Below are 23,051 nucleotides of genomic sequence, written 5' to 3' on the forward strand. Positions count from 1 at the left end.
ATATGAACTAGGTTTCTCACTTTATCTGTTATTATTAATCATTATACCAATTAATAATTTGATATCTATTATATCAATTTATTTGTATTATAGTGACATTAATTTATTAAATCATGTATTAAATTATTATTTTATTTGTATAGGGACTTTAAAGTGGTTACGGCTTTAGAAAAATTACAATAATGAGATTCTATTGTTCTACTATGTCACAAGAAAGATTAAATGGATTAGTTATATTATCAATTGAAAAAGAAATATAAGAGGAACCTAAGTACAAAACTTAATTAGTAATTTTACATCTCCAAAAGTAAGAAAAATAAATTTTAAATAAAAATTCAATATATATATTATTTGATTAATATTTAAATATAAAAAGACCCCACTTAAAATTTTCGCCTAAAGCTCCCAAAGTTATTGAGCCGGCCTTGATTGTCACGTAATTTGCAAGCTTTTTATAGTAAAATTCGAAGAAAGTACCTGATTTTCATGAAGATGCAACTTACGTTTTTGTACCAAATTTTATTGAAGACGCATTTTCGCAACAGCCTATCCAAAGGGGCTCTAAATTTCCATCATTTATAAATGGATATATGTCACTCTCAAAATTGTGATGGGTGTGATGAGTCTAAAGTCCTTGTCTCTTTAGCACCTAAATTTACGCACGTCTTTGAATGACTTATCTCTTTAGCACCTTGTTTTATCAGAACGAGGAATATTTTGACTTAAGTTTCTTTAGGTTTGGGGGCTTTATAATCAGAATATTTTATTTTAGTTCAAAACCCCAATAAAATTAAAATTGTGATCTAGCAAAAAAGAAAAAAAAAAAAAAAATTGTGATTAAAGGGATATAGGAATTCAAATAGAAAAATTGCCCACAAAAGAATTAGAAACTTTTTTTTTTTTTTTTTTTTCAATGTTGTGTTGTCAATATAATATAAGATATCAAGCAAAACAAAAAATAACAATCAGTATATTAAAATGAAAAGAGGAAATAAATTATTGCAACTATTGCATTTTCTTATGATATTTCTCAGGATTCAGATTGAAAAGAAAAACTTTATATTTTACAACAGCATCATGCTCATCAGCTCATACATATATAGCAATATCTATATTCTATAAGATTGCATTTAAGAAATGGTAAGCTTCCCACAATCAAAATCAGCCATTTTCAACACGGCACCTGGTAAGAATCCAGCCAATGCATTATCTCTCAAGAAGGTCATCATATTCCTATGACTCTCCTGTATAAAACCAACCAGATAAGACACACTGATGAGCTTCATACTTCTCCATTGTCTCTCTTTTGCATACTTCTTCAACCCCATCTCAATCCTCTTATATTCATCTTTTTCTTCTCCACCTTTCTCTTTTGGTTTTCTCAATAAAACCTCACCAAGACACCTGGCTAACACAACAGCATCTTCCAAGGCACAACACCCTCCTTGGCCAATGTCTGGGGTCACAGGATGGAGTGCATCTCCAGCAATACAAACATTGCCTTTGCTGATATTTCCCCATAGTAGCTCCCAAGGATGTTTAAATCTCAGTGGCAATGGTATGAAACCATCAAGTTCATAGTTTTCTATTAGAGCCCTTGCTTGCTCTGTTACTTTTCCTAGCTTACTCAGCACAATTTGCTTTACTTTAGCCCTGTCCTGTTCTAGCTCTTCCTCTACAAGATCAAAATCAAGAAGACATTTTCAAAATGAGTGACACTAAATAGTACAAATTTCACAAAATAAGTCTTAGAAATTGATGTATCATCAATCAAATAAAACTATACTGTGCTAAATTTGATTATAGCGCTCAAGAAAAGTTGAGCCTCCCACAATTAAAATCTGCTCTCTTCAACAGCAACCCGCGCAGATATGAAGCCAAAAACTTTTCTCTCAAGAAGCTCATAATCTTCCCTTCACTTTGTTGTACAAAACCAGCAAAATAAGATGTTGTGATGAGTTCAAATGCTCTCCACCTTCTCTCTTTGGCATACTTGTTCAACCCCATTTCAATCCTCTCATGTTGCTCCTTGTCTTCTTCACCTTTTTCTTTAGCCTCTTCACTTGGTTCTTTCAATAAGGCTTCAGCCACACATCTAGCTAATACAACACCATCTTCTAAAGCTGCACCCCCACCTTGGCCAATGTCTGGTGTCATGGGGTGGAATGCATCACCAGCCACACAAACATTGCTTTTGCTTATATTTCCCCATAGTAACTCCCATGGACGTCTATATGTTAGCCGAGATGATATAAATCCATCTGGTTCGGTGCTTTCTATGACTGCCCTCAATTGGGTAGGTAGCTTTTCTAGTTTGCTGAACACGAATTGCTTCATAGTAGCTGGATTGCCCTGTAACTCTGTCTCCATGAAAATGAACCATAATAAGTTAGAATGGGACACAAGTTTGCTAGTCAATAATATAGGTAACAATTATATTGTCCAACCAAATCTAATCTTGCCAAAACATAATTCTAGTACATGCAATGGAACTTGAATTTGTTAGGGTAAATCATACGTTCAGCCATAAAATTTGGGATAAGTTTGATTTTGGTACTTTAAACTTAAAAAAGTTTGGATTTGGTCCTGGAAGTTTAATTAGGGATTGGTTTGATTTTGATTAAATATGGGTTGATTTGATTTTGGTCCCTTAAATATGGGATTGGTTCAATTTTGATCCCTTACACATGCCATTGGTGCAATTTGTTACCTAAAAAATGGGATGGCTAAACATTCCATTAGTCCCCTAAACCCAAAAAATAAACAAATAAAGAGGAAGAAGAAAGAGTAACCAAATTGTTCTATTTTGAAATTTCATGAACCAAATTCAAATATTTTTAAACGGAATACCAAAATTAAACTTACACCAAATTTCTTCTATTATAATATTATTTGATAAGATAATGAAATTTAGTGGAACCAACTATCAAAGGGTACTCAACAACCCAAATTGGAATGTATTGCTTACCTTGAGAGGAGGGAACCCAAGTGATGTACCAGAACAAGGTCTTATCATCACAAGGGCGGCAACCAAATCTGACACCACTTTCAAAGAATTGCATAGATTTAGGACCATATCCATGACTGTCTATAGACTCTGTACAGTCCCTAATGGCAGATCTTCCTGTAAAAGTAGGCTTCTTAAAGCCCAACCACCTTGCCACTACTGAGTTCACTCCATCACAACCAATCAAAACCTTTCATCCACAAATTGGAACAAAGAACTTTGACACATGTCAAACTCAAGAATTGTCCAAGACTGTATATAATAGGTTTACAATCACAATTTTTTTTTTTTTTTTTTTTCATAATATTTTACACAATTATTGAAGTGTCAAGTTGTCCTTGGTAAATAATAAAATGATGTCACTTGTGGATTCATAGAAGAATAAACAATAACTTGTCAACTCAACTTTTGTGAAAAATATTGAGTTTATAGAATTACTACTAGGTATATGGGACAATCAGAAGTACATTTTTTACCTTGGTTTTGAGAATGGTTCCATCAGAAAGATGCACCAGCTTAAAGAAGCCTGATTCCTCAATGCAGACCACCTTGGAGGAGTACCTAATGGTGCCACTCGGGAGTTCTTTTGCAAGGGCTTCCAACAACTTCTTCCTTCTTACACAACGAATTTCATGGTTTCCTCTTAATATCACAACACAAAGTTACATTAGAATACTCTCATAAGCATGAACATGAGAGTCATGAAAAGAGCTATTTTCTCATTCAATGATTTATGTAATCATCAAAGCTAGCATAAGAAGAAACAGTTAGGCTGACTCTGTTAAGTGTTAATGAGTAATGACTTACTTTGCGTGAAATGATGTCTCTGAAGTAGCAAGCCCTGAAATCGAGGATACAACTATTGCCCTGCACATTCAGATCTATTAAAATGCATATTATAAGATATGGAATATTAATGTCAGATATGTAAGTGTGAGTAAAGTTGTACATTGAATAATGATAAAAAGAGAGTGATTAATATAATATAGTTGGACCCAAACTCATGAACTTAACATTTTTAGTTAAGTGGTGTATCTATAACTTTAATTAAATTGATTAATATCATTATTTTGCAATTGCATTTTTGTATACAATAAATCTAGTGACTCAAAATACTAAGCATTATATTGCAATTACATTTATATACCTAATAAATCTAGTGACACAAAATAATTAGTATTTTGCAACCTTGACGTGATACTTACTCCACAAGTATAAGTGCTTGTAGGGTATGAGGGGTAAAGGTCGGGGTTTAAGTTTCTAGGAGGGAGTTACATACAAATATACGCTTAGATTAAGCTAGAGTAGAATTTCTATCATGTATAAAAAAAAAAAAAAAAAAAAAAATTTATTTTGCAACTACATTTATGTATACAATAATTCAAATAACACATTTTTTTTCATAATTATTTTTGTAACTTAGAACACAAAAAGTCAAGAGTCTTGTAATTTAATTGGCTGACACATTTTTAACAAAGATATTCATGGTTCAAATCCCCTCTCCTCCATTGTAACTAAAAAATTATACAAAAAAATATTAATAAAACTTAGTATGTTATAAAAGTTGTGTCAATAATGAATAATGAATCCTATGAAAGTGACACTGCTTTAATCAAAATAGAGACTTTGTCTTAGAACTTCATACATTCCCTAATCTTAGGTACACAAATAGAGACTTGTGCCTTAGACCTTCAATCTAACATTGTGGGCCAAGATTAGGCAGTTACCCTTGAATCTGGAAATGTTGTTGGCGGAGGGAGTCACCAACGCCAACAGCATCCAAAGCCTTCCAAGCATTGGTCCAAAGTGTCAAGGCAAATCCTGTATTTCTCAAACTATCCCAAGCTTCCAAGACTATGCTCTCAACTCCCAACCTGCATATATATGTTAACTAAAGCTTCAATTTATAATCGTAAAAAAGAAAATACTAAATCTCCTACTAATATATAACCATAAACAGCTTACAAACTGATATAATAATAAATATAATAAGTATCACTGACTCATTTCAACAATATAAAAGTATTGTTGAAACATCATGGTTAGTGATACATCATGTTTTAACTTGCCACAAAAACTATACATGGGAGAGTTCTGATTGTTTGAGGGTACCTGTAAAGTCCCAAGGATGTTGTGAGGCCTGCTATTCCTGCTCCCACAATCACTACATCTACAGCTATTTCCATGATGCTTTTATTCTCTGTTTCTTAAAGAAAAGGGTTGAAGAAAGTTTAGTATAAATAATGTAAGAGAATTGAGATGGGATATAAAACTCGGACAGTCCCATTGATGACAATAACAAGTCGTGCGTTGATTGCCTAAACAGTACTGGTTTTTGTTACGTATAGGCTTGAATAATTGAATGCAAATGTTAGGCTTGAATGGTTTATGTCACTCTCACAATTGTGATGGGTGTGATGAGTCAAAGCCCTTGTCTCTTTAGCACTTTAATTTACGCACGGTATTTGATTGAGTTTGTTTTTATCAAGTTATTTTGCTTAAAAAATAAAAGCTAAAATATTATTTTGCTCCTCATATTTTGGGATCTTAGTCAATTTGGTCCCTACATTTTCGTAACAGTCAATTTAATCCATGTTATTTTTAACTTAGAGTCAATTTGGTCTTTACCGTTAACTTATTAACGAAAAATGTTTACATAGCCCATGACATACACAATTGGCATACTTCAAATCTACGTGGCCTCTAAAATAATATAAAAAAATTATTATTTAACCATTTAAAAAATACCAAGTCATCACCTCACACCTTTAGTGTCATAGTCACTCCACAAGTATAAGTGTTTGTGGGGTGTGGAGTGTGAGGTGTAAGGGGCAAGGGCTAAGGTTCAAGTGTTCAGGAGAGAATTTCACACACATATATACTTAGATTAGGTTATAGTAGAATTTCTAACTTGTATATAAAAAAAATGCCAATTCAGTATCTAAATTAAAAAAAAAAAAAATTATTCAAATCCCTGTGGATTTTATAGGATTTCCATCGAACAGAGAGTGGGCATTAGGCAATTTAAAGGCTTCTCGCTTTTGTTCTTTGCTTTGAAAAAAACACCAAGTTTTTCTTGCGCGAAACAAATCGAAACCGTACACAATTCGATTCAAAAAGCAAGCAAATAGAAGAACCTGAAGATTGCTAGTGCAGTACCAATCGAATATTTTGCTGAAGAAGTCATGGAGCTGGCTGAAAGAGAAGGGCAAGCCGTAGCTGAAATAGGTCGTCAACTTGGTCAAATACAGAATTGTTATCATTTTCACTCAAAGCTATGTGACAATGGTTTTGAATCTGAGAAACGAAAAATATGAGAGAATGAGACGGAAAGAGGGATTCAGAGATTGAAAAAATGATTGGATTTTTTACCAATCCTCTTTTTGAATATTGATTTTTTTTTTTTCAAATTTTTTTTTTTTGCTAGGTGAATTTTTTAAATTTGTTTTTGACCTTTGCGTGTCTCTTCGAATTTTTTAATTGTTAATCCTATGCTATTGTGGAGTAATTTGTTATAAAAGGGGGAACCGATTTAAGTCTCTGGCATTTTTGAGTTTGGGATCTGAGTTTGGTGAACTTTGTTTAGAAGCTAAGAAAATCCGACTGGATTTGAATCATTTTTTGTGTGAAGCTCTCTCGAAAACTTGAACCCTGACCTTTGTCTCCCACACCTTATAAGCATTTATATTTGTGAAGTGACCACCACCGAGGGTGTGCGGTGTAGGCATTTCTTAACTGTTAATTGATTTTTTATTTTTTTAATATTGTTTTATTTGTCGTGTAGGTGTGAAATGTGCCGGTTGTATATAATGTGTGCCACATAAGTATTTTCCGTTAGTGAGTTAACGGTAAGAATCAAATTGACTCTAAGTTGAAAATAACGGGGACTAAATTAACTGTTAGCAAAATGTAAAGACCATATAACGGTGTTTTTGCCAAAACTAAATTATGCTCGAAAAATTTTATGACACAACCTAGTTATCATAACATAGGTCTTTGGTTATCAGAATGAGGAATTTGATTTAATTTTCTTAAGGTTTAGGGGATTTAAAATAATTAATTAGTACCTTTTATTTTAATTGAAAAATGCAATAAATATGGGTCTGTTTGGATAGAACTTATTTCGCTGAAGTTGAAAACTCAAAACACTGTAGCAAAATAATTTTTAAATGTGTAAATAATGTTGTAGGACCCATTTTTAATGAAAAAGTGACTGAAAAGTGGAATTTGTGGGCCCATAAAAAAAGGATTAGAAAACGCAAACGCAGCCACTTATAATTCGAATCCAAACTCCCTCAAAATTAAATTTATGATTACAGGGATATAAGTATTCAAATAAAAAATTGTCCACAAAAGAATTAGAAACTATATATATTTTTTCAATGTTGAGTTGTCAATATAATATAAAATATCAAAACAAAAAAATGAAAATCAATATATTAAAATTAAAAGAGGAAATAAATTATTGCAACTATTGCATTTTCTTATTTATTTATTTATTTTTTTCAGGATTCAGAAAAGAAAAACTTGATATTTTACAACAGCATCATGCTCATGCATATATAGCAATATCCATATTCTATAAGATTGCATTTAAGAAATGGTAAGCTTCCCACAATCAAAATCAGCCATTTTCAACCCGAAACCTGATAAGAATCCAGCCAATGCATTATCTCTCAAGAAGGTCATCATATTCCTATGACTCTCCTGTATAAAACCAACCAGATAAGACACACTGATGAGCTTCATACTTCTCCATTGTCTCTCTTTTGCATACTTCTTCAACCCCATCTCAATCCTCTTATATTCATCTTTTTCTTCTCCACCTTTCTCTTTTGGTTTTCTCAATAAAACCTCACCAAGACACCTGGCTAACACAACAGCATCTTCCAAGGCACAACACCCTCCTTGGCCAATGTCTGGGGTCACAGGATGGAGTGCATCTCCAGCAATACAAACATTGCCTTTGCTGATATTTCCCCATAGTAGCTCCCAAGGATGTCTAAATCTCAGTGGCAATGGTATGAAACCATCAAGTTCATAGTTTTCTATTAGAGCCCTTGCTTGCTCTGTTACTTTTCCTAGCTTACTCAGCACAATTTGCTTTACTTTAGCCCTGTCCTGTTCTAGCTCTTCCTCTACAAGATCAAAATCAAGAAGGCATTTTCAAAATGAGTGACATTAAATAGTACAAATTTCACAAAATAAGTCTTAGAAATTGATGTATCATCAATCATAAAAAAGTAATTCAATAATCAATCACATTGATTATGACGTCAATTTGTAAGCTTTTTATAAAGAAATAACATCATTAGTACTTTTGTCTATAAACATTATATTGGTGAGAATTTACAAGTCTTTTGTAGTAAAATGAATAACAGTTTTATATTTTCCTTTCAGAATATATACCAAGAATAAACAAGCCTTTCAGTTGGGGTAAAGTTTTCACCTTTGCTCGAGGGAGTCCAAGTGACATACCAATAAACAGAATTATCATTAACAGGGATGGCACCAGATCGAACACCTTTTCCAAAGAACTGCATGAAGTTGGGCTCAAACCCATAACCACCCTCGAATTCTGCACAGCCCCTGATGGCCAATCTCCCTGCAAAAGCTGCTTTCTTGAATCCCAGCCAGTTTGCCACCGCTGAGTTCACTCCATCACACCCAATCAACACCTTTCATTCACAACGTTACATCAATACCATGATAAGGCCTAGGTGGTTAGACTAATAATAAACACAGTCACATAGATAGCAGGAGTCACATTCTTACTAAGTGAATTCAAAACATATAAATTTGCTGCTCCACAAGATAAAAATGATGTTTTTCCTACTGTATAATCATCATGGATTCAGATTCATTAGAGTTCTTAGGTAATTCTATAGTAGAATTTCTTAAAAAACACTAACCATCCATTAATCAATCAGTAAATTTCTTAAAATTTTGATCATTCTTCAATAAATGAGTATGTTAGATTTTGCCACATCATCAATAACTTAAAAAAATATTGAAATGGTGCTGATAAATGTTTGTTTATGTTGATACCAAAGAATTTACCACTTCTCTGCTAGACAAAGTAGGAAATCTAGTGTAAAAGGATTCACCATTATTATGATCACCATTTATAATACCAAAATTTTAAAATATTAATGAGGTGACAAAATCTAAATCACTCATTTTGAAAGCGAAGGATTTTATGAACTCTATGATCAAGTTATGTCTAGTGAGCATCCTAATCCATCCATCTCACACTGGAATTATCCTAATCACTAATTATTTGGTTCTTTAAATTATAAGGGTCCATGTAATAGGGCTGGTTGTAAATCCACTGAGCAACAAGTGAACTATTCTTTAGGCTTTGACTCAACAAAATAAAAGATTAAATGTAAGAACTAAAAACTTACCTTAGTTTTAAGGATTGTTCCATCAGCAAGATGCACCAGCTTGAAGAAGCCTGATTCTTCAATACAGACCACTTTGGAGGAGAACCTAATGGTGCCAGTTGGGAGTTCCTTTGCAAGGGCTTCCAATAGAAACTTCCTTTTCACACAGCGAACTTCATGCTCACCACTGTGCACATCATAGTTCACACCACCAAGCAATGGGTGTTAGCATTTAGTTACACTTAAAGAGTAATTTTGAGTACAATACCGTTATATGAAGTGTGGAATACAAAAAGTGGAACAGCGGATTTTTATTCAATACTCCACTGCAAGAGCAATGTTTTCACCTCTTGCATGAATACTAAATTTGGTGAGTCATATTATTCATGTGAGATGAGGGAGCATTGCTTCCACAGTGAAAGTGTTATAATTTTCTACCAATTAAAGAAGATATTGGGCCTTCTCAATATTATTGGCTATAAAGGCTGTGTGATTATTGACACCGGTTTTGCTTACTGTTTTGCTTTGGCCTTCTCAAATGGCAACTCCGAAGTTTGAAGTCCTGAAATTGCTGAGTTAGTCACCTGCCTGCACTCAAAAATCTCTATAGATTAGTTACATTCAGACATATAACTAGAAGCCTCATCGAATTTTTTTTTTTTGAGGGAGTCAAAAGTCCACAAAATTTTCTTTTTCTAGGTAATTGATATAAAATAAAAGAAAGAAAGAAAAGAATCAAAGGCTTTACAAGCATGTATCCAAAGCCCATAACCTAATGGGAGGTCGATGGGACTTGATAAAGGAGTGAAATTATCACCCGCGTGTTTTGTAGTGCGTATACTTAGTGATATATTACTATAATAAAATTCACAAAAATATAGAATATTTATTATATTATGTTTATATGTTATGAGTTTCTTTTTGCATGAATAAGTTGTTACAGGGTGTTTATTTTGAAGTCAAAATTCCACCTAGAAATGAAAGGATTTTTAATATACTAAGATAGACACTAAGTACGACCTAGGTAAATTTATACTATTATTTAATTAACCCCAAACTTTATTGCTTGTACACAATTTTTTATGAAGGAGAACAAATTAATACATAAAGAGTTTAAGATCGTCCTATTAATTTTTTTATATCACTTTTAAAATGTAAAACCAGTATGCTTTTTTTCCCCTTTTTCCTTAGCTTCTGTAATTTCTCTCTTATTCTCTCTCTCTTCTTCTTCTTCTTCTTCTTCTTCTTCTTCTTTTTATTTATTTTTTTTATTTTTATTTATTTATTTGAATTTTAAAAGAAAGTGTAAATACAAAAGATTTTCTTTCTATTTTTTTGAATTAATTTTGACATATAAGAAATAATCATGTGTTGATTATAATTAGGATATAAAAGACATCCAAGAAAAATATAAAAGAAACTCATTAAAAGAATAGGGAAAGAATAATCAAATGAGAGGTGGCAAAGTTGCAAATAACAAGTAAAACCTTTAGGAATGTGAATTTTTCCTAACTTTTTTGAATTCAATAATAAAATAAAAAGATAAAATACAGTGAACACATGTTTGGGCTATTATCAGCTAAGTCCAATTATCCAAAACTTTTCAAAATTGACCAACTTAATCCCTAATTATTGTAAGAAAGAGAAGAAAATGAGTAACAGCTTAGCGAGCAAGTTGATCAGTTTTGAAAAGTCTTAGATCTAGCTGACATTAACTCAAACCTCAAGGGGTGTTAACTGTATTTTACACTAAGGGTATGTTTGGATACCACTTATTTTGCTGAAATTGAAAAATTATTACTGAAAGTACTGTAGATAAAGGTGAAAGTTAGTTAAAATAGTGTAGTGAGACTCATAAATAGAGTCAAAAAATACAGTAGGATCCATAAATAATAACAAAAATAAGCTGAATAGTAAAATAATTTTAATTTTTAATTTTAACCCAATCGCACATTAAAGTAGGAAGTTTTGAGACAACTGTTTTTTACACAACTTATCAAAGTGGCCAAATATAAATGATGAAAAAAAAGTAACAGATTCATCAGAAATTGGTAGTCCACATCTCACATCAACCACTCCAACTTGTACCCATAGAAGAACCGGTAATAAAACCAGAAAGTGATTTCGGCTAAAGGTCTCCAAACACCAAAATAAGTAGGTCCCTCTAAAATGACTCCTTGTTTTTAGTTACTCACAGTCACAAGTCACGAGAATCCTAATAATAGAGGCTACTAGCTTTATCATCATCCACAAAAGGATCTATCTGTAAGACAAGGCGGCTATGATAAAATTAAAGGGGATGAGTAATGAGTCATAATTACCTGCGAAGTCTTTCATGTTGTTGCCGGATAGAGTCACCAACGCCTAAGGCATCTAACGCCTTCCAAGCATTGGTAAATGTTGTCAAACAATATCCTGCACTTCTCAAATTTTCCGATGATTCTAGTACTAAGCTTCGAATACTCAACCTACAAAATATTCATAAGATTAAGAATCACAAACACAAATAGTACACTCGTTCGCATATCTTAGCTATCAGCCTAGCACCTACATATACAAAGAGAGTAAGAAGGTACCTGTGAAGTCCCAATGATGTTGCTAGGCCAGCTACTCCAGCCCCCACAATCACTATGTCTTCAGGTACTGCTTCCATGATAGCTTTGCTTCAAGTACTGCTTCAATCACTATGGTTTACTTTGGTTTCGGTTTCTTATATACTAAAGCAGTTGAACAATTTTGACTTGAAAATGAATTTAGAAGAAAGGTAGTGTTTATTACACACATAATTGAAATATATTGAAATCGTAACTTGAAGTTGTGATTTTCAAGTTAAAAATCATGACTTCAAATTACAATTTCAGGGTATTTTAAGTGTGTGTAAATCTCCGTAATAGGGTGTGTGTACAAGAAAAGTAGATATCAATACAAATACGTAAGCATTGAAATTTAAAAGATTGAAGGTAACAATGGGTGGGCACAAAGTGAGGAGTAGTTGATGTCAGGCAATGCGTATGCATGAGAGATATGTGTTGCATTATTACATAGTTCTAAAAGTATATTTTCCTTGCATGTTTGGGCTCTAGGGTATGTTTAGAACTTATTCAAAGTTTGATTTGAATTGCATCCGTACCCCAAGGTTTTCAGACTCGGACCATTCATTGAATCGTAAAAGGGAGAGGTTCAAGGTTTTTGAGGTCGAACCGAGGTCGAACCGTGATAACGTCATAATTAATTTAATAATTAAGTAAAGCCTAAATATAAATATTAAATTTATAAAACTAGTAAAATTGACTAATATATCTATATATGTGAGGAAAATTTAATGATTTTCAAGCATATATTTAATAATTAAATAAGAAAGTTAATAAAATTAAATAATAACTATAAAAACATTAAAATTTATGATTAATTTTTGAAGTAAAGTTGAATATTTTTGAAGGATTTTAATTATAATTTTTTTTATTCCTTGTAAGAGATGGATAATTTAATTAAGTAGAATAAAATTGTGTTAAGTTGTTTTTATAAAAAATAAAAAATTTTTAAAAAAAAATTGCTAAGGGGTTTGACCGCACGGTTCTTGCCATTGGTTCGAGTGGTCCAACCCCGGTTTTAGGGGTTCAGGGAATTGCCACATATGCCCTGTTCTTTATGCTTAAAAAATCGGTTTTCATCCCAGTTCCCAGTTTTCACAGTCCGACCTCCCGGTCCGGTCCGGTTCTGAGAACTATACCATACGTATGTGTTAAGACAAACGATTCTCTCCGCTCATTGAAGATTAGAGATAAAATACAATTTGAACACTATGTATCAGTAATTTTCACTTATATAAAAGTTCGTACTGATTGGAATATTAAATATAATTTTATAAAGAATATGGAAGATTTTGAAAAAGTAAATAGGAAAAATTATTCAAACTTTGATTTGAACCTCATACATAAGATTAGCAGGCAATTTTAAGCAAAAATGAATTTTTATTACTAGTCACGTATGTGTTAAGACTTAAAAGATTCTCGCCACTCATTGAAGATTAGAGGTACAATACAATTGGAACTCAATGTATCAGTAATTTGACCAGAATGTTGAATATAATTTTATAAAGAATAGGGAAGATTTTGAAAAAGAAAATAGGAATAATTACATTATTCAATCCATTTAATTTGAGTGTGTAACAAATTAAACTGTGGAGTTTTAAAAGAATTAATTAAACACTGAGGTTTCAAATTAAGGTTTAATATAGATTGAGGTTATAGATTTGATTAGTGAGGGAAAAATATATGAGTCATTCCTCTCACATGTGGGGTCTACCCTCGTGTGAGAGGGAGAACTCATACATCTTATGCAAGATTTACCTCCTCAAGAGGGGCATAAATTGCTGATGGACTCTCTAGACGCACCCTAACTCTTCTATATTTACTTGGCCAAACCGGCTATAGTAGTAATTTACACAAGACATTAGCTTCATTGACTCTATCATTTTTGCCATACAGAAAAGTAGGACATTATCAACATACATCAAATGAGATACATGGGGCATCCTTTCTTGACTTCCAGCCACTTTCACTCCTTTGATTGGCCCCATAGCTATTTCTTTGTCTTTTATTAGAGACAAGAGAAAATTTCTCTGCACATGATGGAGATATATGTCAAATGATCTCCTTATCGTAGCCCTTTGAAAAGGTTGAAACAGCCAAACCTGAAACCTGCCTTCATTTAGCAACAGTGTGTATTATACTGTTGCTATGCATTGGTATACCCAATTAACGAAACTAGTCGCAATCCCGCGCATCTAGTTATTTTAAAATAAAATAAAATATATAATTTATTTTTTAAAATATTCATAAAATTATATTTTAGGACTAACATAATGTTTTCTCATAAGAGAATTTCATTTTAAATGTATTAAACTATTAATTAAGAATTTTTTTTTTCTATATAACTATTTACAAAACCAACAAAAGGCAAGGGTCCTTTTTTTTTTTTAATTAATGAATTTTGTGTTCCCTATAAATAAAAATTTATATATTATGTTATATTATATTTTATATTAAGATTATCTTCATCTATTTTACAAAGTATAGTCATGATTTCTCTTCTTGAATACATTACTTATTTTAATACATCAAATCAAAACATACCTATATGAAGATGCTTTGCAAAAAAAAAAAAAATGTCTCATCAATCATCATTTTGTGAAATGTCATATCAATCATCGCTTAACAATGATTAATTTGATTGATTAGGAAAATAATTTTTTATTTATAATCTATTAAGATTATTTTCTATGCAGAAACTACAAATTTGTCCTCTTAAAAAGATTATAGAATAAACAATTATTAGCAAAATCTCATAATTAAGTTTCTATGTGCATCATTATAATAATTAATAATAATAACAACAACAACAAAAATAATAATGAAAATACAATTACAAAAGCTAAAATATGTCACTCATTCAATTATTTCCACTTGATTAACCTTTGCTTTTATCCAAATAAGTGGCACTATAAGGAATTTCTAATACAATTATTAAGATTACTTTCTCTTCAAAAACTAAATTTTGTTTACCCAAAATGATTTGAAAATAAACAAAATTTAGTAAAGTCTCATAGTTTAACATCTGATTGAATCACTAAAAAAAAGGAATTTTTTCTTTTTTCATTGGGAATTGGAATACCAAAATACCTAAATATGCATAAAAGCCGAAACAAATTTGTCAAAAAGAGAAACAAATGTGAAGTGATAGTTAAATCAACAATAACAAAAAGAACCATTAGGGGGGAAAAGGTGGTTGAAACAATAATAACAAAAAAAAAAAAAAAATTAAAAGAGACAAAATTGGAGAGAGAGAGAGAGAATTGACCTTTTTTGTAGTAAACAACTTCGAAAGAATAGGGGAGAGAGGTGGAAATGAAGTAAAAGAAATTTATAAGAAAATCAAGTTGGAAGAGGAAGAGTGAAAGCAGATGAAAGGTTCAAAAAAATGAAACCGTAGAATTTGTGAAGATGAAAGGTTGGACTTGGAAGAGTGGAAGTAGATGAAAGGTTCAAAAAAGTGAAATCATAGAATTTATGAAGATATAAAGGAGAAAATTTAAACATTTATAAAGGAAATCAAATGAAAATTTTAAGAAGCCAATGAGTGGAGAAGATGAAAAACTGAACTAATTAAGAAGACAATGGTTGAAAAAGATGAAAGGTTAAACAAGGTAAAAATTAAAATAAAAAATAAAAAAGGCTGCTAATAACATGACATAAAAAGAGTTTTTGTAAAATTTATTTTAAAATTTCCATTATTATATAATAGTATAGATAGATATGTATATACATTTTTTTTGGTTTTAGATTCTTCATTGATTTTATTGCTTAGTTATAGCGTCTAAATTAAAGTAGGTGAATGTGCATAAGCAAAGTTAAATATAAAGTTAAAACAACTCAAGATGAATGTGTAAAGTCAATCTATATATATATTGTCAACAAAATTTAGGAACAAAAATTAAATAAGAAAAAGAATGATTATGTATTTAATGACATGGTGTATGAGGTGTCGTAATATGAATATAGCAACAATAAATATTACGTTTCAGCTTTTAGATATAATATTATATATATATATATATATTTATTTATTTATTTATATCTAGATAGATAGATAGATGATCATCGAATTAGCTAAAAGCAAACGCTCTTGTGCTATTGTCATTAATATCTACATGTCTAACATATCTGTTTAGGTCACACATTTATGTTTTCTTATTAATATCCATATTCTTATCTTTTCTTTTCTTTTATATGCCAAAGTTGTGAAAAAAAAAAAAATCTCTCCAAAAATGAAGAGAGTGCATTTCATATTAAGGATATGGTAATTAACAAATCTAAACTTGAATATAATGTCGTGTCATTTAAAGTAGTTACCGTTTCTTGTCTAAAAAAATAGTTAACTTTTTTATTTGGTGGAATAGAGTTTAAATATGACATGAAAACTTGTTCGTCTTTAAATCCATTTAAATTAAATTTAAACCTTGAAATAGATAATCCTCATTTCAAAGCAAATGAAGTGAATCTTGAAAACTCCTCACAACTTATCTTTAGCAATGATTTTCAATCCCTCATCCATCTCGCATGACAGCCACACTTGCACCATAGATTAACCTTCCTGACTCTCTTTTTCTCTTCCCTTTCTCACGTCCTTTAAAAAGTTGTATATCAATCAAATAAGCTTAGTTAAGTAGATACTAATTAGTCAATTTCCTTGAAAATTGAATTAAATTGAGTATAAATTAATTAGTCCACTTTTTATCTTTTCAATTTGTATGATTGCTTCTTTTCTTTTCTTTTTTTTTTTTTTTTTCCTACAACAAGTGGAGGAGAGGGGATTTGAATTCATGTTTTATTTCATGGTAGATGATGCCACACTCGACAAGAAAAACAACCAGTGTCTAACATATCTGTTTAGGTCACACATTTATGTTTTCTTACTAATATCCATATTCTTATCTTATCTTTTCTTTTCTTTTATATGCCAAAGTTGTGAAAAAAAAAAAAAAAAAAAAAAATCTCTCCATGTCCTTTGATATGAAGAGAGTGCATTTCATATTAAGGATATGGTAATTAACAAATCTAAACTTGAATATAATGTCGTGTCATTTAAAGTAGTTACTGTTTCTTGTCTAAAAAAATAGTTAACTTTTTTATTTGGTGGAATAGAGTTTAAATATGACATGAAAACTTGTTCGTCTTTAAATCCATTTAAATTAAATTTAAACCTTGAAATAGATAATCCTCATTTCAAAGCAAATGAAGTGAATCTTGAAAACTCCTCACAACTTATCTTTAGCAATGATTTTCAATCCCTCATCCATCTCGCATGACAGCCACACTTGCACCATAGATTAACCTTCCTGACTCTCTTTTTCTCTTCCCTTTCTCACGTCCTTTAAAAAGTTGTATATCAATCAAATAAGCTTAGTTAAGTGGATACTAATTAGTCAATTTCCTTGAAAATTGAATTAAATTGAGTATAAATTAATTAGTCCACTTTTTATCTTTTCAATTTGTATGATTGCTTCGTTTTTTTTTTTTTTTTTTTTCCCCTACAACAAGTGGAGGAGAGGGGATTTGAATTCATGTTTTATTTCATGGTAGATGATGCCACACTCGACAAGAAAAACAACCAGAGTTGTTTTGAATAACAATGACATATATCTCAATTAGCACCTCCTCTCACTTTATGCTCATGTCACTTGATAAAATGAAAAAAAATAGCAAAAATAATGCAAAGCAAATGTACATGATTGCATTCAAGAAAAGCTTAACTTCCCACAATCAAAATCGGCTCTCTTCAACAGTAACCCAGCTAGAAATGCAGCCAATATATTGTCTCTAAAGAAGGTTGTCACTTTTCCATTACCCTGCTGTACAAAACCAACAATATAAGCTGTACTTATGAGCTCAATGCTTCTCCATCTCCTCTCTTTGGCATACTTCTTCAACCCCATCTCAATCCTCTTATATTCCTCTCTTTCTCTATCACCTTTCCCTTTTGTTTCCTCACTTTGTTCTTTTAGTAAAGCCCCAGCAAGACACCTGGCCAAAACAACACCATCTTCTAAGGCAGCACAACCACCTTGGCCAATGTCTGGGGTCATGGGGTGGAGTGCATCACCAGCTACACATACATTCTCTTTGCTTATGTTTCCCCAAAGAAGCTCCCAGGGATGTCTGTACCTTAATGGAGATGATATAATAGAATCCAGTTCAGTATTTTCAACAATGGCCTTTATCTCATCAGGTACATATTCATTTCCTAACTTGCTTAAGACGAATTGCTTCATTATAATTGGGTCATCTTCTCTCTCTTTATCTGCAAGATATGAATAAGAACAAATTGTGATAATGCCAAGAAGTATACAAGGAAATGTTAGGAATTTGACATTTTTTACGATTGCTTAAAAAATATTTTATGATTGAAGCAATATCATTTTTACTTGGATCCATCATTGACAACACTTTAATTATGTACCAATTACAACATATTATATCAACATTTCTTAAAAAAGTTAGGAACAAAATTGTGTTGCTAGATTTATTTATTTATTTATTTTTGTTGATAATTGTGTTCCTAGACTTTATTAAATAAAAAATGTAAACTATGATTATATTTAGAAACTATTAATATGGAAATTGGATTCAAGTAACCAATCATCTTGAATTGGGTCTTACACCATACATCCATGCACAAAAAAAAGAAAAAGGTAGACAAAATCTAAACAAAACTATTTTCATAATTTGCTTACATGAGAAGTTGTGATTCAAAAACATCATTTTTATACATTGATTCACCACTTAAACTACTTGTATTATGCATAAACCATTTCAATTCACATTACAGTTATGAAAGGAATAGAATTTTCTCCACATTTTACTTAAAATGGAGAAATTTCATATCATGTTTAATATTTCAGTTTTGGATCTAACTATGTATAGATGGCTATAAGCCATTTAATAATTTAAATGACATGACACTATTTATTTTGAATCATAAAATTAATCAATTTAAATTGAGATGAAATGAAATTAGTTGTTAAAAAATTTTGTATCTTAGATTTAATGTTCCAATTAACATGCTCCAAAAAGCAAAGAATCAGGCAAGTATTGAATTGGTTCTTTAGGCTCACCTTCATTGGATGTCAAAAACCAATAGACGCCATTGTCATCATACGGAAGAAAACCAGATCGGAATGCTTTCCCAAAGAATTGAAAGAACTTAGGCTCAATCCCATGATTGGACTTGAAATTTACACAACCTCTAATAGCAGCTCTTCCTGTAAAAGTTGGTGCCTTGAAGCCCAGCCACTTTGCCACCACTGAGTTCACTCCATCACACCCAATCAACACCTTCCATTTACAAAGTTGATATTCCAATAAGGCCCAAGTAATTATACAATAAAACACATAGATAGTTTAAGTACTACATTATTTAATTTTATTGTGGATTTGAATCTAAATTCTCCTATGGTGAAGATTAACAATGCTACTTATTCACAAGCCTCTTGATATTATTTTTATAAGCTAGAATACCATTTTTGAGATTGGCTTAGGATTCCCACATCACTAATTACTAAAGAGTGAGAATATGTGTGACCTAAGTGCCCAAGTATTCATTTTGAGTTTGATTTATGATTCACATCTATAAAAATTTTGGACACAATTTTTCTCCAAATCATTTTTGAAGAATTTTCTCTCATTTATTATGTGGAGATCCATAAAACCACACTCAAGTGTATTACTTAAATAATTCGCACCACTTATTAAATAGATCATGTGACTAAAATAGGCATGAATAATTTTATCATTCCCCATACATCGGAGACCTTATTCTAAAATATTTCATCTACTCCTTTACCTAATTCATAAAGAAATCACCATCCTCTTTAACTTGCTAATTTGTGATAAATATGAATTGAGCATATGTGGTCCCAGAAGATAAACGATCCACTCATCTATAAAATCTTTCATAATCATTTATCTTTTCTGGGCCTACCTTGTTGGCTGCTTATACATCCAACCAGGCAGATTAGGTGCAAAGTATGAACACAGAAAACCACCTTTCGGCTAAGACTTTTATAACAAAAATAATATACATGTCACTAACCAAAAATATCTCATAAGAAAGATACTTTTTTTTTTTGCTGAATCATATAGAAGATACAGGAATATACATGTATTCCCCCTTTTTGCAACGAGTGGGTTACCCACATCTATGAGATTTTTTTTTTTTTTTTGGAGAAAAACATCTATGAGATTCTTATATTATGAGTGAAGATGCATATATCCACCCACACACTTATGAGACTCTTATATTATGAGTGAAGATACATATATTCAATGTATGAGATAATTATAGTATTTAATAGGTCTTTTATTTTATACATCAAGTAAATGCTTTCAACACTCACTCTTGTGCTGGCAGCAAGAAGCTTGAACATTACCCAGACAATGACCCAAAAGAAAGAAAAAAGAAAAAGAAAAATAGGTGATAGTGATACTAACACTTGGGTGAATTTACCTTAGTCTTGAGAATGGTTCCATCAGCAAGATGCACAAGCTTATAGAAGCCTGATATCTCTATAGAAACCACCTTGGAAGAGAACCTAATGGTGCCACTTGGGAGCTCCTTTGTAAGGGCTTCCAACAACAGCTTCCTATTCACACAACGAACTTCGTGGTCTCCACTGCACAAACAGCAATTACCAGGCTTGCTTAAAGCATCTCAATTATGAATTATAAAATTAACATAAAATTATTAAAATTGTTACAAGTGTATATATAAATTTTGGTCAACTAAGTTTAGTAAGTTGTATCAATACAACCAGGAGTCTAAAAAGGGATAGTGAGGGCCATTATCCAATGTTAATCCCACCTAAGAATAAGTGAGGTTTTGGGAGGGATTGCACTTGACAGCCCAAAAACTTTTACTATTGCACAGATAGTTAAGAGAAATGCTAGGGATACATAAAAATACATAATTTTGTGTCATATGTAACTCACCACGTGGCGACTTGTGAGTGGTGAAAATGTATCTCTACATGGTCCATCATCACACATCCACCAATCACAACTCATTACATGTCAAGTTGTGACATAAAATTATACATTTTTATGTGTCCATTACATTACTTGATAGTTAATAGGGATGGCAAACGGGGCAGGTACGTCTCAGGTCATGGATGGCCCATTCCCACTTGTCTCTTTTTTTAGACGAAAGTGGGGCAAGTTTAGGTGAGACAGGATGAAAGCATTTTGTTTTGTTATACCTAATGAAGAACTCTTCATTGATGAGAGACAAGAATGATGGCATAAAGAGTATTAAAAGAGAATGTTTTGGAGGTTAGTAATAAGATGCGAGTAAAAAGCATAAAAAATATTTTTATATATATGGAGAGAGAGAGAGAGATTTTCAGGATAAGACAAGTAAATCTAACCCCACCCCCATTCCCTTTTGGAAAAATACTCTTCCATATAGTGCTCACAGTGTGTTATTATAGATTGAAAACGTCAGTTAAACCCACGATTTCAGTTATAAAATCAACACACAGTGTGAAAAAACAAACTCCTTCCCCTGTTATGGCAGTAAAAACATTGTAGGACAGGATGGGATTGGTTGGGATAGAAAATTTAGTTATCTTTGTCAATGCAATAATTATCTCAATCTCATACTGTCATACATTACACATATATACATCATATTTCTCACTGTGTGGGTCCTATGGGATCCACATATTATTAGAGCGAGAATGAGGATGCATAAAGATCATGTACAAGATATTTTCTCCTGTCAATGTGCCCTGATATGAGAGAGAGAGAGAGAGAGAGGATTATAACTTGTATGATATAGGGGCACTTTAATCATTGCTATCTACAACTGCAAGTGCTTTAACTTACTGTTTTCCTTTGGCTTCAAATGACATCGCTGCTGTTTGAACTCCTGAAATTGTAGAGGTAGTGAAATTCCTGCATAAATTATCTGCTGGTCAGAATACATGGTGTGCATGTTCTTGTATTTGTGATGGGAGCTAGTTTCATTATTAACATTAAAAAAGAAAAAGAGAAACAGAGCGACTATATATTTTTGATATATCAATGAATCAATAGTAAAAATTAACCAAATACATGTAGAAGTTTATATATATTCCAAGTTTTTCAATTACCATGGGAAGTAAATCATAATTAATTTGTTCTAAGTTATGTAGTCTTCGCAAAAGGTTTTGCCTTCAAACGATTTTTTTTTTTTTAAACCTCTGATACTGGACATTAAGCTAACTCACTGAAGCTCTAACAAAATTGGAATGCACAAAACAAGTTACCAAAAAAAGTGACACTAATTAAGAGAGAAGTCTACTTAATTAGTACTTACGCATAAAACTGTTTATGTTGTTGTCGGAGGGAGTCACCAATGCCAATAGCATCTAAGGCCTTCCAAGCATTTGTCCATGTTGTAAAGGCAAATCCTGTGACCCTCAAACTATCTGAGGATTCCAATACTAAGCTTTGAATACCCAACCTACACAAATATTTGCGTTGTTATTGTGTTGGCTTGGATTTGCTTATTTACTTAAAGCATTAGGATCTCTCCATTTTGAGAAAGTGAGAATTTTAACAAACTGGGTATGAAACTATAAATAAATAAGTTAATACATAAACTATATATTAAAAAAAAAAAAAAGACTAAACCAATTAACCAAATGTACAAACATGGACATGGATGTAAAAATAGAGAGAGGAAGGGTACCTATGAAGTCCTAAAGATGTTGTAAGGCCAGCAATTCCAGCTCCCACAATCACAATGTCTTGCACTTCTTCCATGATATTTTGCCTATTTTTCTTAGGAGAAGGAGAATGAGAATTGGTACTTAGATTTTTTTTTTTTTTTTTTTTTCCACAAGATAGAATGGATTTAAAGATAGTATAGTAGTGGGCCTATATATATTGTGGCAGAAATAGCAAGTTACTTATCAAAAAAGCAATAGCAAGTTGATTAATGCAATGACGCTATAACAAGGACAATGATGACGAAAGCACATACGAAAATTTGATCTATGACGTAACTTGCTTGTTTGGACTCGGAAGCCAACCGGGACTTTAATTTAAGTCGAATAGCAA

At 31.8% G+C, this 23,051-nt stretch overlaps 4 protein-coding genes across 7 annotated transcripts; all 4 read right to left on the minus strand.

The window, feature by feature from the left end:
- Window positions 1–1,042: 1,042 nt before the first annotated feature.
- Window positions 1,043–1,703, minus strand: LOC115968480 (monooxygenase 3-like; the record flags this gene model as incomplete). Its single annotated transcript, XM_031087888.1, has 1 exon — window positions 1,043–1,703. A coding segment is annotated over one exon (573 nt), but the record flags the coding sequence as incomplete, so codon positions are not given.
- On the minus strand, window positions 1,586–5,257 carry LOC115968478 (monooxygenase 2-like). 3 transcript variants are annotated; one of them, XM_031087886.1, is made up of 7 exons: window positions 5,120–5,257; window positions 4,735–4,881; window positions 3,815–3,874; window positions 3,484–3,649; window positions 2,969–3,197; window positions 1,787–2,360; window positions 1,586–1,675 (listed from the first exon to the last, which is right to left on the minus strand). In XM_031087886.1, exons 1-6 carry the CDS (start codon window positions 5,191–5,193, stop codon window positions 1,810–1,812), a joined length of 1,227 nt encoding a protein of 408 aa, XP_030943746.1. In that variant the 5' UTR covers window positions 5,194–5,257; the 3' UTR covers window positions 1,586–1,675; window positions 1,787–1,809. The 3 variants fall into 3 exon arrangements, with proteins under 3 accessions (XP_030943746.1, XP_030943745.1, XP_030943747.1); XM_031087885.1 differs by lacking the exon at window positions 1,586–1,675 and having other exon boundaries at window positions 1,695–2,360; XM_031087887.1 differs by lacking the exons at window positions 1,586–1,675; window positions 2,969–3,197 and having other exon boundaries at window positions 1,695–2,364; window positions 5,120–5,255.
- A 2,212-nt stretch (window positions 5,258–7,469) lies between these two features.
- On the minus strand, window positions 7,470–12,457 carry LOC115968073 (monooxygenase 2-like). Its single transcript, XM_031087271.1, has 6 exons — window positions 11,970–12,457; window positions 11,715–11,861; window positions 9,910–9,981; window positions 9,415–9,580; window positions 8,457–8,685; window positions 7,470–8,145 (listed from the first exon to the last, which is right to left on the minus strand). Exons 1-6 carry the CDS (start codon window positions 12,044–12,046, stop codon window positions 7,601–7,603), a joined length of 1,236 nt encoding a protein of 411 aa, XP_030943131.1. The 5' UTR covers window positions 12,047–12,457; the 3' UTR covers window positions 7,470–7,600.
- Window positions 12,458–17,554: 5,097 nt separating this feature from the next.
- LOC115968074 (monooxygenase 2-like) lies at window positions 17,555–22,828 on the minus strand. Of its 2 annotated transcripts, XM_031087273.1 has the most exons (6): window positions 22,681–22,828; window positions 22,306–22,452; window positions 21,834–21,902; window positions 20,458–20,623; window positions 19,067–19,286; window positions 17,555–18,252 (listed from the first exon to the last, which is right to left on the minus strand). In XM_031087273.1, the coding sequence occupies exons 1-6, from the start codon at window positions 22,752–22,754 to the stop codon at window positions 17,690–17,692; spliced, it is 1,239 nt and encodes a 412-aa protein (XP_030943133.1). In that variant the 5' UTR covers window positions 22,755–22,828; the 3' UTR covers window positions 17,555–17,689. The 2 variants fall into 2 exon arrangements, with proteins under 2 accessions (XP_030943133.1, XP_030943134.1); XM_031087274.1 differs by lacking the exons at window positions 22,306–22,452; window positions 22,681–22,828 and adding an exon at window positions 20,812–21,736.
- Between the last annotated feature and the right edge of the window lie 223 nt (window positions 22,829–23,051).

Source organism: Quercus lobata, chromosome 11, assembly GCF_001633185.2.
Source record: "Quercus lobata isolate SW786 chromosome 11, ValleyOak3.0 Primary Assembly, whole genome shotgun sequence".
Lineage (NCBI taxonomy): Eukaryota > Viridiplantae > Streptophyta > Magnoliopsida > Fagales > Fagaceae > Quercus > Quercus lobata.

Coding starts and splice junctions, on each gene's coding strand:
- LOC115968478 (XM_031087886.1), bottom strand. CDS start 5,193: ATGGAAATAGCTGTAGATGTAGTGATTGTGGGAGCAGGAATAGCAGGC. Junction 4,882..5,119: donor ACATCCTTGGGACTTTACAG/GTACCCTCAAAC, acceptor ATATATATGCAG/GTTGGGAGTTGAGAGCATAG. Junction 3,198..3,483: donor GAACCATTCTCAAAACCAAG/GTAAAAAATGTA, acceptor TGTGGATGAAAG/GTTTTGATTGGTTGTGATGG.
- LOC115968073 (XM_031087271.1), bottom strand. CDS start 12,046: ATGGAAGCAGTACCTGAAGACATAGTGATTGTGGGGGCTGGAGTAGCT. Junction 11,862..11,969: donor ACATCATTGGGACTTCACAG/GTACCTTCTTAC, acceptor AATATTTTGTAG/GTTGAGTATTCGAAGCTTAG. Junction 9,581..9,909: donor GAGAAGGCCAAAGCAAAACA/GTAAGCAAAACC, acceptor TGATGTGCACAG/TGGTGAGCATGAAGTTCGCT.
- LOC115968074 (XM_031087273.1), bottom strand. CDS start 22,754: ATGGAAGAAGTGCAAGACATTGTGATTGTGGGAGCTGGAATTGCTGGC. Junction 21,903..22,305: donor CAACATAAACAGTTTTATGC/GTAAGTACTAAT, acceptor TAATTTATGCAG/GAATTTCACTACCTCTACAA. Junction 19,287..20,457: donor GAACCATTCTCAAGACTAAG/GTAAATTCACCC, acceptor TGTAAATGGAAG/GTGTTGATTGGGTGTGATGG.